This window comes from Artemia franciscana, chromosome 5, assembly GCF_032884065.1.
Source record: "Artemia franciscana chromosome 5, ASM3288406v1, whole genome shotgun sequence".
NCBI lineage: Eukaryota > Metazoa > Arthropoda > Branchiopoda > Anostraca > Artemiidae > Artemia > Artemia franciscana.
Window position 1 is genome coordinate 50326358 of NC_088867.1, and position 16212 is coordinate 50342569.

Here is a 16212-nt window from a genome sequence, read left to right on the forward strand (position 1 = left end):
TGACTACATTCAACAAAAATTTACTACAACTCCGACTCCACAACCCTGTTTTGAGACTTCATTTAACTAGATTTCATTAGTTATAACCAACTCCGATTCCAGACATTTTCAATACACCGACTCCATTCAGCAAAAATTTACTAAGATTCCAACTCCACAACCCTGTTTTAAAGCTTCGTTTAACTAGATTTTATTACTTATAACCAACTCCGATTTCAGACATTTTCAATACACCGACTGTGTAGCCATTCATGTGAACACATTCTGCCGAGAGTTATCTCGAGGTTCTATATGTAGTATTTTCACTATTTGGAGTCCAGTAATATAAGGTCTTTGATCCTGGGTGATTTTTTGTTTAATTTATTTTGTTACTCTAAATTTATTTTTGAATTATGAATCTAGATACTCTTGCAGAGAGCTGCACAATCAAGCATAAAGTAATATTTTTACTGTGCTTTTTAATTTTGACCACAGCAGTCTTGTTGCATACAATCCTTGGGTTGGGGTTCAAACAAAGCATGAGTAATTGCAAATTGCCTCTTTGATCTAAGTGTTTTATCATCGAATTTCTTCTTTTGATTGGCAGCCTTTCCAACGAAAAAAGTAGACACGAGCTTTAGTAAATTATGCATTTATTCAAAACACTTCTTAGACATTACAGCGCACATCTTCACCAGTAAAATATACAAATACTTCGCAAAATGTTACAAATACAATAGTTGTTACAAGAGCAATAAATTGACAAGTAAAATATTAACGTAACAAATTAACAAAAGAAACTGTTCAATCTAGCATAAATGCTATCAAAGTAGCTTGTTCTAGTAGCTGGTTTAGTAAATTGACGCCAAGACTAGTTTTAGTTGTTAATCACAAAAAAACACCGGTAAGATTTATACAACTCGAAGCCCGATTTAAAACATTGCAGGAAAATACGGTTCTTGAGCCAAAGTTGGATCCACTCCATAAAAAAAAAAAAAAAACAAAGAAAAAAAAACAACGTTTCGTTGACAGCTTTGAAATTGTGTACCTCTACACATCCGTTTTACCTCTTCATATACGTGCGCATGCTTATTCGTACCTACACACGAAAGAAGATAAAATTGCCCTTATTACTGAAATAATGGGATTCCCATTTCTCCTTCCCCACCAGTTGAAAAATAGCATGTTCAATGCACACCCGTCTTTTTGTCTCACACTTTCTCCAGTCCGACACAAAACAATCTAATTTTTACCTAATTTCCCATCTGAATTCTATATAAGTTTCAGTTCAGCGATAACATTTAGATGCTTGATGGAATTAGTTAAACGAGTCGCCCCTTTTAACCAACGGTGTCATTTGAGGGGGGGAAGGCTTGGCTGACCCCCTTCAAAATTTGTTGCCCCTTCCCTTTAGATTTTCAAAAATTCCCCTTCTTTTAGTATTTTCGCTGCAAAATACCCTTTTTGTACTTTTACTGGAAAAACACCAAAATTGTCCGCCCCCCTAGCCTGGCTGACCTCCCCCAAAATTTTTTGCTCCTTCCCCTTTATATTAAACAAGCAGCAAAGCTTGCCAAACGACAGACATAAATAAACATACCATTATTTCTTGTTAGCTTTGGAGGAATACATCTTTCCCTCAGCACAAAATCCAAAGTACCGTTGCCTCTTCCCCTCAAAAAATTCCTGAAAGTTCCAATTCGATTCCCTAACCCTGTGACAAAACATGGTAGACTGACCAAGACTAAGCATGCAAATCGTCACCATCTTGATAAAGCCTACTGACTGCATGATGAGAAGTACTTGCTTGGCTTCAGGCTTTAGGTTCCCGTTGTATGGCATTACAAGACTTTTTCTAGGTATTTACTCTAACGAATGGTTAAGATTTACAGACATGGACAATCAGCTAGATCGATTATAGAGCTAAGGAGAATCACTCTCTCTCCCACCACAAAATCAAAAGAAAATGACCTGATCACAGTCTTGTGCGATAAAAGGCAACGGTGAAAAAGCTTATCTAGTCTTCCAGCAACTATGAAGGCACCTAAATAGGCACATAGCAAAACCCAATCAATAGATCTGAATATTATTTTACAGACGGCTTGGAACACCTAACATACACACATACATTGCAACCAGAAAAACTAACAGTATACAGAAAACTCTTTTTAAATTCTCCTTTATTTTTGTCCCTTTTCTAGAAGAAACCTTAAATCCAAATAATTTAGGCGTAAGTAATAGAGGGAAGATACAACCGTGCCAAAACAAGTTTCTATGTGAGCTGAGTAATGTTGTTTTTTCGTTTATTACCAAATTATAACTAAATACAGTCGTTTGAATACCTTACTTTTTTAGAGAACATATATAAAAAAACTTGATTCCCAAAAAATGAAGCCTTGAAATCCAAAAAGCCATTTTCTATTCCTTCTCTTGATTCCTTGAAATCCAAAAAGCCATTTTCTATATACAAAGCGCAAAATCACCCCATTCATGGTATAAGAGGGCCAATGCTACCAAAGTTACCAATGCTATTACATCCGAGTTACACTGTTTTTAGATCAGTTTTGGTCAGAATCTCATTAAGTCATGCAGTCCATTTGCCTATGTCCCCATGTCGGAGAGAAGGGACGACATGCCCAATGATTAAAGAGATATATTAACCCAAGCCTATAAGAGCTGCAATTCAACAATTACAATTTTGAAGTGATTTCGGCTGTTCCTTCTGGTTCTGCCAAATGCCTCCTTCCATCCAAGAAAATCATAGCTTCTGGAATTAAAAAAGAAATTCATTAGCCAAATTAGATATTTTCGTTCCGACCAAAAACATATCAGAAACTAAAAGAAAAAAAGGAAAAAAATCATGTAGGAATTGCCTGGTCGTGGTTGGGGAGTCATATAGAAGTAGCCAAATAAATGCTATAAGAAGTAAATAGAGAAACATAATACCAAATCTAGTTCATTATCTGACGTAACGAGTCGCACGCGCAAGGCTAGATGTGTCCAGTTAAATGCTAGGAACAAAAAATTCACAAATCACTCACTGTAGAAAATACAGTGACTCATTTGTAGGGAAAAATTATCGCATAGATGAGTCATTTTATGTGGCATAAGATAACACACCATGGATCGTACTGTAAACTAGAGACAACTCAAAATATTTCACACAATAAGCACAGAAAAGAACCTCACCGGAACGATGGCAGAATTGATGGAAAAGCAGTTTTCATCTGAAATATACTGGCTTGGATAATTTCTACTTAGTACTATAAAAGGAAAAATACAAAATAAAATACGTACAGAAGATAAAGTTGATAGAAGGAAATACATAACCATGGAAGACTCTGCAGACAAATATTAATAAAAAAACTTAAAGATTAAATTCTATTTTTGTTTTTCATTTGCGGTCATCTAATAAGTTTGCTTATAAAAAATACAACTTTCCTTACTTTTGAATGGTAGACATATTTCATTTTGCAATCTGATCTAAGAAAGGAGAGGTCCTTCGGAATAGTAATAAAGAAGAACACGCGCGTAGTCCTTTTTTTGTGTGCGCAGCTATAATTTTTGCCTAAACTAATCTGTTTAAAAAATAAACATTGCGTTGTTTCATTGGTAGTTCAAGTCAAATAAACTTACGAGTATCGGAAAAATACGAGCTGATTTGATTTTTCCTATCAGGTAAGTCTATATATATATATATATATATATATATATATATATATATATATATATATATATATATATATATATATATATATATATATAGTATATATATATATATATATATATATATATATATATATATATATATATATATATATATATATATATATATATATATATATATATATATATATATATATATATATATATATATATATATATATATATATATATATATATATATATATATATATATATATATATATATATATATATATATATATATATATATATATATATATATATATATATATATATATATATATATATATATATATATATATATATATATATATATATATATATATATATATATATATATTTTTAAGTTTGTGGGGTTTTTTGTACCTAGGGTATCTTGGACTGGGATTTACTACTACTAGCAAATCCAACTGCAGCACCAAACCACCTGAGACCAACACAGCTACGCAAGCTCTTCCTCCATTCCAATCTATCCAAAACCTCCCTCTCCTAAGAAATTTTCATTTCCCCAAAATCTTTCCTTACAAAAACTTCCTACCCCATTCGGGGACGACATGCATTACTTTTGGCCCAATATGGTTTTCCGACAAGAAGAATCTTAAGGCAATGTGTCATCCTTCAACCGCACAACGTGTCTAAGCCATTTCAGCCTCTCTCTCTCACTACAGCCGAAGAAAACGGGATTGAACCACACTTTTTTGTCCAGCTTACTGTTAGAGATACGGTCAGTCAGACGGGTATCCAAAACAGTCCGTAGGCTATTTCTCTAGAAAACATCTAGCAAAACCATTCTTGACCACCGTCAGTAGGCCTACTGTGACTTCTGATATTATAATCTTGATTAGCAGACTTATTTTCCCATCATTCCAATTTTTTTTTTATATTCTGGAATCTCAAAACCTCCAAAATTCCATTCATTAAACTAACTTTTTCCCTCAGAATTCTTGAATCATCAGCATAATCTAGGTCTAGGAGAGTTTTCGTCTCCAATTGATTTTGTGTTCTACCATTGCCTTTGATGTATTCATTACGACAAAATTCACCGAAATTATTGATATATATTGGGATAGAACGCAACCCTGCTTAGCTCCTGATTTAATATGAAGCCAGCTACTACCCCGTGTTCCTACCTTAACTGTAACCATGTTATTCTCGTATATAACACCAATCACTTTAATATATTTGTCTGGTATACCATACAAGGATAGGACCGTCGCTAAAGCTCTTCTATCAGCTGAATTTACTTATAACCTATAAAAGTGAGGACTGAGGTACTTCTCAATTATTAATCTAATAGTGGAAATTTGGTCAACAAAGCCTCTCTTCTTTCTAAAACCATACTATTCTTCTCTAAAAACTTTATTTACAGCATCTCTAAGTCTATAAAGTATTTTCAAACTAAGAAATTTGCTTCCTCAGCTTCCTTATAGATTGGTTTAATTGAAGTTTTCCTCAGATCGCTAGGTACTACTCCCATTTCAAAAATCGTATCTACAATATTCAGTAATTTATCTCTCACTTCACAACCACCACATTTAAAAAACTCATTTCTGAAGTTATCGGCACCCGTGGCTTTATTATTTTTTAATCTGTCACTAATTCTTCCTCATAAACCAAATTTTCCTTCACATCCAAAATGTTTAACTATTTTCTATGTCCTTTCTTGTAACCGTATCACTGTTCAGCCTATCCTGAAAATGTTCGGCCATCTTTCTATAACTCTTACCTTGAAAAAAATTAGCTAATCTTTTGACAAACTTTTCCACTGCAAGTTTTTAATGCTAAATAAATAATTATAAAATACGCCTGATTTTAAATTAGAAATGATCCTGAATTGTTATGTTTTGTGGCTTGACCACAATCACGTCCAATTTCAAAAACCTTTATCAAGGGACAACCGAATTTGCTATCAAGCTGGAAAGTTAAATTTTTTTCAAGAGGGAAGGGTGGTTTCGTATTTCATAAATGGTGTACTCCGACTATCTACTTGAGCAGGTAATTACTCTAGAATTTCAGGAATGGGAATTCGAAAAAAAAAACAGTCAAATTGTATAAAAAAATAAAGGATATTATGCTCTATAGTACTTGATTACACATTACTTTATTTGACGAAAAATAGAATATTCATAAATGCAAGAAATACCAGAATCTTGAGGCTTTTTAGTCTCAAACTATTGACGACGTGAAGAAAAATCGCAATTTACTCCTTCTTATATAATTATATTTACATCATAAAACATTTTTTTTGCGTCAGGTGTCAATGTTCCTAGTTTTAAATATGTGTTTCAGCTGTTTTGTTTGACAGGTAAGTTTGCAGGAATGTATCTTCAAGGGCTCACATTTGGAAAGGCTGTGGGTGTAACGAAAAAAATAACAGCAGACTAATTACATAAAAAATAATACATATCGTTGGAAATCTTAGCATTATTATAGAAGTAGGGAGAAGCTAATGGCCCCCTTTCGTACATGCTTGATCTGGTATGAGCATAAGAAGGTTTTTGAGGGGAGAGACAACATTTTAGGAGAACACGACTTCGATTGAAAATACACAACAGCCTAGACAAATTATACGAAAAACATAAGAATATAACATAAAATCTCTTGATTTTGGGGGATGGGGCGTTCAAGGGGGGAGATCCAAAGGCATTTTCCAACTTGCATGCCTGGGCCAAACCGTTTCCGCATGGACTCTTCATATCTTACTTCTCATATTAAAGTACTTTTTAGAGAAAAACCGAAAATAATCGTATCATTTTTTTCAACACAGGGAGGCAATTCCCTATCTGGATCTGGGTGAAGTTTTCATTCACATTTTCACAATCATATTATGCACAAAAAAATATCACGTACGTGCGAAGCTAAAGAAAAATAACGACAACCCCCTCCCCACCCCCAAACAACTCCGAGGGGCTCTCGACAAAATCCAACGATTAAAAGTGGGATAGAGCGGGGGAGTATGAACATGGAAATTGTGTCAAAAAGCACAATTTTTATTTTTCAACACCGGGTCTTGGGTTCAGTCTGGTTCTCTCATACCCCCCCCCACTTCCCTGTTGAGTACAGGCATATTTATTTTGTTGGAAGAGTTCTAGGTGTCAAGTCTCCTATATGTAGGAATAAGATTGATTGACTCTCTGATGTTTTAACGCAGAAATTTATAATAATATTAATAGAAACCGTTCTTTTTTCTTTAATAGGATTAAATACTGGAGACGTTGTGGAATATTTGCAAGATCAAATATTGTAAAATAACAGATACCTTCGTACGATTTCGGCATTACTTTTGGTACCTCTCGATCAACCTCCAAAATGAAATAAAAATTATTTGTCAGGTCATGCTTTCCGCTTTCTGCATTAACAACTTCGGCACTAACTCGAACAACCATTCGATTCCCATATACATAAGCAACCTATAAAATAAATTAAATTATGGAAGATTAAGTAGAAAATGTAAAAATTAGAAAAATAAAACGGAAAAGAGATGGAAAGACGGAAAAATTCTGTGAACAACCTTATTGGATTATAAAAAGGCTCTCGACGCGGCTGATTTTGATACATTGATGTTTAGGACCTTGTGATTGTGTATCAAGGATAGTATCCGATTTACATAGAAGACCAACGGGTTTTGATTAAATGATATTCAAAGTGGTACATCCTAAGTAAACAATGGAGTCCCACAAGGATCTGTCTCGGGAGTCCTTTTTTTAGTGCAAGTTGGTACGTGAGAATTTTATCTTCCTGGTGCAAGTCTTACAACATTTGCAGACGACTCAGCAATGACAATGGCAGAAGAGTCTTTAAGATTTCATAGCTCGCGTGAATGATGTCTTGCAGAATCTAAATACAATACAACTAATGTTAGTAAAACTAATTATATGATTTTTAGGCGAACTGATTTTTGATAAACTATTGGAATAATATTTGTTTTGGTGGTACCGTCATTTAATACAGTTTTTAAAACAAAGCACTCATTGTTGATTTTAAATTAAACTGGAAGAAGCACAGTTAAATTATAGCCTAAAGCTGCAACAGGACTAGGTTTACTTCGACGTCTTCGTAATTTTTCCCGGTATTTTATTAAAAACTATTTATGGTACGATTACCTAATTATATACTGTACATGAAACTGTCCTTTAAGCCAGTAAATTTTAGGCTAATGACGGAAAAATCTAGAAAGTTCAGAATGAAGCAGTTCATTTCTTGGGGAACTGTGGCACTTTGGTGAACTGGTGACATTTACTTGTTGTTGCCATTTTAAGATTTTGCATGTTGGACAGCCACGGCATTTCCATTGGTATACCATGTTACCATGTTTATATGATGCAGTGCCAGCCTATTTCGTTGATAGATTTTCTATTAGTTCTGATTATCATACTAGGAATACGGGCAAGCTAGTATATGCGAAGAGGAATACAGAGAGATCAGTCCATGAGTTTCGTCTTGTCAGTGTAACTCCTGGAATGACCTCCCAGACAGCATATCCTTCCCAAGATAAAAGCGCGAATATACACGAAAGGTCACTTTCCAAGTTATATATACAATGAATTCAGCTCAAATAGGTGAATCGAAGGGTATATACTAGAGTCCAGCAAAACAATCCCCAGCAAAGTTGTCTCAGGCAAAAATACATATCCTTCGCATTTTGTCCCGTCTGCCAAAAATAACACGCATCTGCCATAAGAGCTTTTTCCTTTTTTTTTCCTTTTTTTTTTCAAATCACATATCAAGAAGTCTTTTTCTGATTACTATGCGGGTCGAGAGCAGCTTCCTTGGGACATTACATGGGACATACTTTAGACATTTTTTTTCTTCTTCTTTTTTAGTGTCTTTATTTTAACAAAATAAAGCTACTGGCTATTTTAAGCTAATAAAGCTATTTTAATAAAACAAATAATAATATTTTAATACTACTGGTGACCCCAGTAGCAACTCCATAGCAAAATTATGTATTTTTATTTATATAAATATGTATATATATATTTTTTTTGTATTATCAATGTTTCTGATATATTTAGTTTGTGATATATATATATATATATATATATATATATATATATTTAAAAACCATTGATGTCTTTGATGTGGTTGAATTAACTATAATTAACGCAAATAACTACGCACAGGGCGTTTGACCTTCTAGAAGTGGCTATGTTAATTCAATTGATTTACATATTTTTGTGAACTGATGAAAATAAAGCAATCCATATAAAACAGTTAGTCCAGATACTTAACCATTAGTCCAAGTATTAGTGTATTTAAAGTAGTCTTTTTCTTTAGTTGGAGTTACGTGAATTCCCCACTTTGTGATGTTGTGATGTATATAATGACGTGCGTAACATTTTAACGTAAAAAATTTGAGAGCCTGCATATTTGAAGAATTCTTGTATTAAGTATTTTTAAATCTTTTTTTTTAAGGTGTATTTTAGGTTTTGTAGATGATCCACGAAACAGTCGGTCCAGCTAATGGGAAATTTTATTAAGATGACAAATTTGAATGATGTAATTTAACCTTTGCTGTATTGTACTAAAATCATTTTTATGTGTTTTATATTTGATGTGAATTGAATTTCAGTTACTCTGTTGCTCAATTGTCAAGTCAATGTCAATGTCAATTGTCATGTCAATCAATTGTCAATGCTCAATTAGTCAAGTCCTTTTGTTCTCGTAAATTACAAAGGTTACAACCTTATAATTCGTTCTATGTTATAAGGAAAGGGTTTTTGCTATTAAAACGTTTTGTCTCTACCCGGCAATTATGCCCGAATAATTAATCACAATTGATTAAATATTTACCTGTGAAGCCAAATATAGTAAAGATCCAACTTCAACCGGTTTTCTGAATAATATATCATCAATATGAAGCATCCTTGGCATGCATTTTCTGGAAATAAAAATATAGCTCACAAAAAAGCGAAAGCAAGAGAAGCACTTCAAATTTGACTAACGTTGTCACGACTTTCTTTTCAAGGTGAGAGAGCTATTTACGTGGCAATCTGTTAGCCTCTTTCAATTACTTTACTTTCTCTGCTATGTAATTGTGGAATTGTTTTGATGGTAAAACGAAAGGACGAATATATACCTCAATTTCGAGAAAACTGAAGTTTAAACTCACAGATGTTACCCTTCAGATTTGGCTCTCAGATTATTTTAATATTATAGAACAAAAGAAATATATACCGTAAATTCATATATACCTTAGGAAGAATATATACCTTAATTTTGAGAAAACTGAAGCTTAAACTCACAGATGCTACCTTTCAGATTTGGCTCTCAGATTATTTTAATATCAGAGAACAAAAGCTGAAATCTCAGACAATCCAGGACTATTTTTTCCCATTACGGAATCTATTAGCACCTTCGTGACTCTATGATCTGAATTTTGAATGAGTTTTTAAACAGCCTTCTATATTGTTCCAGTGCCCTGCTAGTAAGGGAGAAAAAGGAAAATAGAGGACACATTCATGCTAAACATGGAAAAGTGATTTTCCTTGCTGCTCAAGCCAGGGGTTGTAACTCCCCTATATGAGGTTTATTGTAATAGCGATTTCAATTTCGGATTTTTGTGACAACATTTTGAGGGCTTTCAGGCTATGTTCTAAAATTTCTACAGGTTTGTTTCGCAATATACTTTAACCATTAATATTAATCGAAATCATAGTTACCATTCCTCAGCTTTAGACGGTAATTTTTTTAACTGTACACTTTTTAATGTGTTTTTTATTTATACTTACTATTACCATATGGTTACCATTAAATCATAGTTACCATTCCTCAGCTTTAGATGGTAATTTTTTCTCAGTCGACATTTTTTAATGTGTTTTTTATTTATGGTTACTATTGGCCGTGGTTCATTCTTTACTACGTTACTCCTACTTGAGCAACCATTATAGATTCCTTAAAACTGACAAAACAAAACCATTGCAATATGCAATGTTTATATATAAATATATATATATATATATATATATATATATATATATATATATATATATATATATATATATATATATATATATATATATATATATATATATATATATACATATATATACCTTTGAAGCTTCTGGAAAACTGCTATAGAACATAATCAAATGACACACAAAAAAATGGAATAAAAGGGTAATCAAATTTAAGATTATAAGCGTTATGACTGAAATAGTAAAAAAGTTCATATAATTTAATTTTCACTGATCAGAAAAGCAAAATATTAGGAAAATAGTATGATAACTAACATTGGTTTTTCTCTATGTAACGCATAATCCCACTTTCATTACCTTGACTTCAAGAGGGTTTATCAGGATTTTCAATTAAAATCAGATCGAAAAAAAATAATTGAAACAAATCTTACGAAAAGACATAGGCATTGGCCCAGGCCAACTCACAAGCAACTCTCATTAGAAATCCACCAAAGATCTTGTTGTACATATTGCGGTTCTAAAATGAAAACAAAATCTATTTATGAACTTTCCGAGAAATGAGTAGCCTTACTACTCACTATTTAAATTTAAAAAATATCACCATATCAAAAACGAAAGACAATTTCACAAATTCTGAAAAATGAGTGAGAAGGAGAGAAATGTATCCCTATTTGGTCTTTCTCTATATTGCCCTATTTTCTCTATAGGACGTGGGGAGGATCAGTCGTAATTGAAATACAATGGTTTAAACCTATAGTTAACATTACTTAAGATTACATCTACTTAACATTATTAATGTCTACTTGACATTATTCTAAAAAATAGGCATCAAAACCTTTTTAATGACGTCTTCGCAAGCAACAGAAATTGTTTACCACAAGCCCTCTTTAATATCTCTATTAATAACTCTTTATTAAGACAAATTGTTATAACCATATTTCGTCAAACTAAATTCTATTAAGTAATTTTCTACAATTATGTTATAATTCTTCCATTACACATTATACATGAGAACTACATTAGTTACTAACCTCCTTTGCTTAAGTTCAAGATGAGTAATAAAAATTCCAAACCATGAACATCGCCATGATATTTAAAAGAAAGAAGAAGAATACTTGCATTGTACTTGCAATAGGAAAATAAACTTCAATTCAAGTATGGCAATGCTGCTCCTTAGAATATGCTGTTTGGCTCACTGCACGATTAGCCCCTTTTAGAAGCTCCTCACTTAATTTTTTTTTTATGAAACACATGTCTGCACGAGACAAACAAGGCCCAATCACCAGAAACGGACCTTATCCAATGCCAGCTAAAATTCTTATGAACACTGTATAACCAATATGAAAATGATGTCGCATGGATTGCTGACAAAGAATATAGATTATCAAAGTAGGATTATGCCAGTGGAGGATACAGGGGGCGCGGGGGAGCATGATCTCTTGGTTTGCTGAAAGAAAGAACTAGAGCTCAACATTTCTGTTCATACTAATCCCCTCTTTGTGTTTTACCAACAAAAGTTTGATACCAACTTTCCTGGAAGAGAACAAAACACATAAAATGCATGACCGACCTTCTACAGAAGAATACGGATGTTCTTATTTTTGTGTATAGAGGTGAAACTTGCCTTCTGGGGTTCTCTGACATGTTGAAGTAGATAATATAATTACCATCAAGATTTTTTTGGAGATCTGAGAAAGTCCAATTTTTTTTATCAAATATTTAAATACGAAAAAAGGTGATTGTCAGTTACATCTTATGGCGAATTGAGCAAATTTTTTCGGTCAAGGATGAATAACAGAGCCGTGGAGAGAAATTACGGGACTAGGGGGTATTTAATCAACCGATGATTTTAACGGAGAGCATCCATAAAAATCTGGATACTAAAGTCTCTAGTAACCGAAAGACAAACAAACAAAGAAATTTGTTCCAGCAAGACTAGGAACTAAATATTACTAATAACTTAGGCCAAGAATTTTTTCTTGGTTGGACAAACGAACAAAACATAGCTATAAATTATAGAAAATTAGAAAAAAAGTTAATTTTTCTAATTTAGTATGATGAGCCCCTAGTCCTGTGATTCCCAGGGTGGGCGCAGGCCCTACCGGTCCATTTTTCATGTCAGTGACGTCGCATTCAAATCCATTTAAAGAGCAAAAAAGATATATAATAGTATCACGATGACATTGTACATTGTATAAAAGTATTATTCAAACAATATTTTTCATTAGAATAAAATATGTTTAGAGGATGAAAAAAAAAAAACAAAAAAAAACAAAAAACAAGACAATAGCCTTTTAAGTTTCCTTCGGGTGAGTTCACGTACAATTTTGAATAACAAAATTTTAATATTAAGAGGGAGGCATCAAGATTTTAGAATGAATTGGTGGGACGTGGACCAAGATTGGTTGGGACCACTGTTGCAGCCCGCTCTTATCACCTCCTGCTCTCCGTGTATGTAGCTTAGTTTCATAGACATTTATATAATACAAGAACAAAGGGAAAGAAGAAAGCTACCAAAACTGAGCTCCGTAAATAAGGAAATTCCATGGTCGTTTTCAATAAAACAGAATAGTTAAGTTGATCAAACCTAGCTACATAACAATCGAGATATAGAACAGAATGCCAAAATTTAAGTGGCTATAAATGAATTCTTTGCTTTCAGCTATAATTTTGAAAGACTGGTAAACAGCTATAAGAGAAATTGCCCATATATTTTCTGTAAAAGGGGAGAAAAAAAAAGACGAAAAAACGAAAAATGATGGATTGGGTTCGCTGTTACTACCAAAACTTTATTTTGTTTGTTTATACATGTGCAAATATAAATGCTAGTGTTAGTACTTTAAAAAAGTCAAATAAAAGCCTTAGTCCTGTTCTGTGGAATCCTCCCAATAACGAGTGTTTTCCCACATCGGGTGTCATCCCCATGTGCGCCTCATAGTTCTGCCCCGCGTGGTAAAGTTCCGCCACGCTTGACACGTGCCACCTGCCGTCCATGATTGATGAAATTCGGTGACACCTTGCCAAAAAATAAATCTAATTGCAAACTAACCTCAAAAAAAGAAGAAGCTTAAATACCTGGGGGTGACAGATAAACATATTTTTCAATTTAGCGTTTTCCATCCAGACTGTGTTCGGTGGCAGTAGCCTTGATTTAAACGACACTGCAGCTGGATCAATAGTTTTCAAAAATACTTTATGGATTAGTTGCCTTTCGTCTTCACTTGGTGGTAGTTTAATCAGGGATTCTCTCTCCATCAAAAGACGTCGTTTCTTATTTTCTATATAACAAGAATAAACCGTTAAAACAGTCATAAAGTGAACATTTATGGATTTTCTTATTTTAATTCAATTAAAAAGTATTTGTAAAAAATGTCCATGAAACAGGTCTGTAAATAGACCAGTGACTCCAATTTACTAATCAAAATTCCCAAAATTGAGTGGCTAAATATAATCAATTATATTCAGTTATAACTCAGTTTTGCACTATTTTACACAGTTTAACTATTTTTACACTATTTTGTAGTGAGATGTGCGACAATTTTCTGATTTGAACTAAGAACAATAAATAAAAATAAAAAACTAATAAATTAATTAGTAATAAAATACAATAAATAATAACTAGTAAATTAATAATAAAACTAATAAATAAATAAAAAATAAAAAACTAATAAAAACTAAAAAATAAAATAAATAAAAATGACAATAAATAAAAAAAACCCTAACTGTGTATTGCGTTCATTATTGCCCTGAAATGGAAAGACAATTCTAGGATAGACAACCTGAAAAATGCATTAATTAACTATAACTTAGTAATTATTATTGCACATGTTTGTGCATCAGTTATTTAAAATGAACTGACGGGGAAGTTAGGCAGTTTAAGAAACTTTTTCAGTAAAGATATATTTTAATTTTCTTGGAATAATGAAACTGACGTCCACGTTTTTCAGGAACTAAGCAGAACATCATATTTATGTGATGAAAGTCACTTGACTTTTGCCAACGACAACCGTCTTTTTGCTGAAAATTAAATAAAAAAAAACAAGTTTTTTTAACTGAAAGTAAGGAGCGACATTAAAACTTAAAACGAACAGAAATTACTTCGTATATGAAAGAGGCTGCTTCCTCATCAACGCCCCGCTCTTTACGCTAAAGTTTGACTCTTTCTCTCAATTCTTCTTTTTAAAACAGTAAAAAAATTTAGCGTAAAGAGCGGGGCGTTGATGAGGAAGCAGCTTCTTTCATATACGAAGTAATTTCTGTTCGTTTTAAGTTTTAATATCGCTCCGTACTTTCAGTTAAAAAAACTTGTTTTTTTTAAATTTAATTTCTGAACATTTTTGAATCAATGCATGTTTTGATTTTGGCTCTCCGCAGAGGAATAATTAAAACGAAAATTGCATTTTTTATTTTTTTTGCTAAATGGCTTTCTCATAATTTTGATCGAATGATTTTGAGAAAAAAAGAGCGGGGGAGGAAGCCTAGTTGCCCTCCGATTTTTTGGTTAATTAAAAAGGCAACTAGAACTTTTAATTTTTTACGAATCTTTTTATTAGTAACAGATTTACGTAACTTATAAATTAGCTTACGTAAAGAACTTTTGTATTCTCATATTTTTATTACATATATGAGGGGGTTCGCCCCCTCGTCAGTACCTCGCTCTTTACACTAAAGCTTAAATTTTATCCCAATTCATTAAGAATGACCCCTGAATCACAAAAGCCGTAGAATAAATAGTTGAAATTACTAAAAATACTGAGCCCCTCATATGGGTAATAATTTCTGTTTGTTTTAAGTTTTAATGCTGTTCCTTACTTCCAGCTGAAAGAACTTTTTCATATTTATTTTTTCATTGTTTTTTTTTTAAATAATGCTAGTAAATCCTGCGCTCCCTTCATGGAGATTTTCTTCCCCCATGACAATTTATCGATGGAAAGTTCTCCCAGCATATCCCCCTATTCTCAACCCCTCCCCCCAAACAAAAAAATCCTCCTGAAAACGCCTGTACACTTCCCAATAACCATTACTATATGTAAGCACTGGTCAAAGTTTGTAACTTTTTGCCTCTCCCACGGGGACTGTGGGGGAGTAAGTCGTCCCCAAAGACATAGTTATAAGGTTGTTCGACTACGTTGAATAAAATGGCTATCTCAGAATTTTGATCCGTTGACTTTGGTAAAATAATTAGCGTGGGAGGGGGCCTAGGTGCCCTCCAATTTATTTGGTCACTTAAAAAGGGCACTAGAACTTTTCATTTCCGTTAAAATGAGCCCTCTTGCAACATTCTAGGACAACTGGGTCGATACGATCACCCCTGGGGAAAAAAAACAAATAACGCATCCGTGATCTGCTTTCTGGCAAAAAATACAAAATTCCACATTTTTGTAGATAGGAGCTTGAAACTTCTACAGTAGGGTTCTCTGATACGTTGAATCTGATGGTGTGATTTTCGCTAAGATTCTATGACTTCTAGGGGGCGTTTCCCCCTATTTTCTAAAATAACGCAAATTTTCTCAGGCTCGTAACTTTTGATGAGTAAGACTATGAGTAGGACCCACCGCCGAGAGAACAGACACTATCCTCCTTTAGAGCCTCCACACGGGAGCATCTTCAA

At 33.1% G+C, this 16212-nt stretch overlaps 1 protein-coding gene across 4 annotated transcripts in view; it reads right to left on the minus strand.

Annotated features, from left to right (window-relative positions):
• Positions 1–615: 615 nt before the first annotated feature.
• LOC136027551 (acyl-coenzyme A thioesterase 9, mitochondrial-like) overlaps positions 616–16212 on the minus strand; it is a 57150-nt gene continuing 41553 nt past the window's right edge. For 3 of the 4 annotated variants that reach the window (XM_065704916.1, XM_065704914.1, XM_065704913.1), the window contains 5 exons: positions 13677–13879; positions 11033–11118; positions 9478–9565; positions 6944–7094; positions 2615–2746 (listed from right to left, as the gene is read on the minus strand). In XM_065704916.1, the coding sequence (XP_065560988.1) occupies positions 2670–2746; positions 6944–7094; positions 9478–9565; positions 11033–11118; positions 13677–13879 (605 nt within the window). In that variant the 3' untranslated portion in view covers positions 2615–2669. Of the gene's footprint in view, positions 2747–6943; positions 7095–9477; positions 9566–11032; positions 11119–13676; positions 13880–16212 lie in introns of all 4 variants that reach the window. The other variant, XM_065704915.1, reaches the window with a different exon arrangement.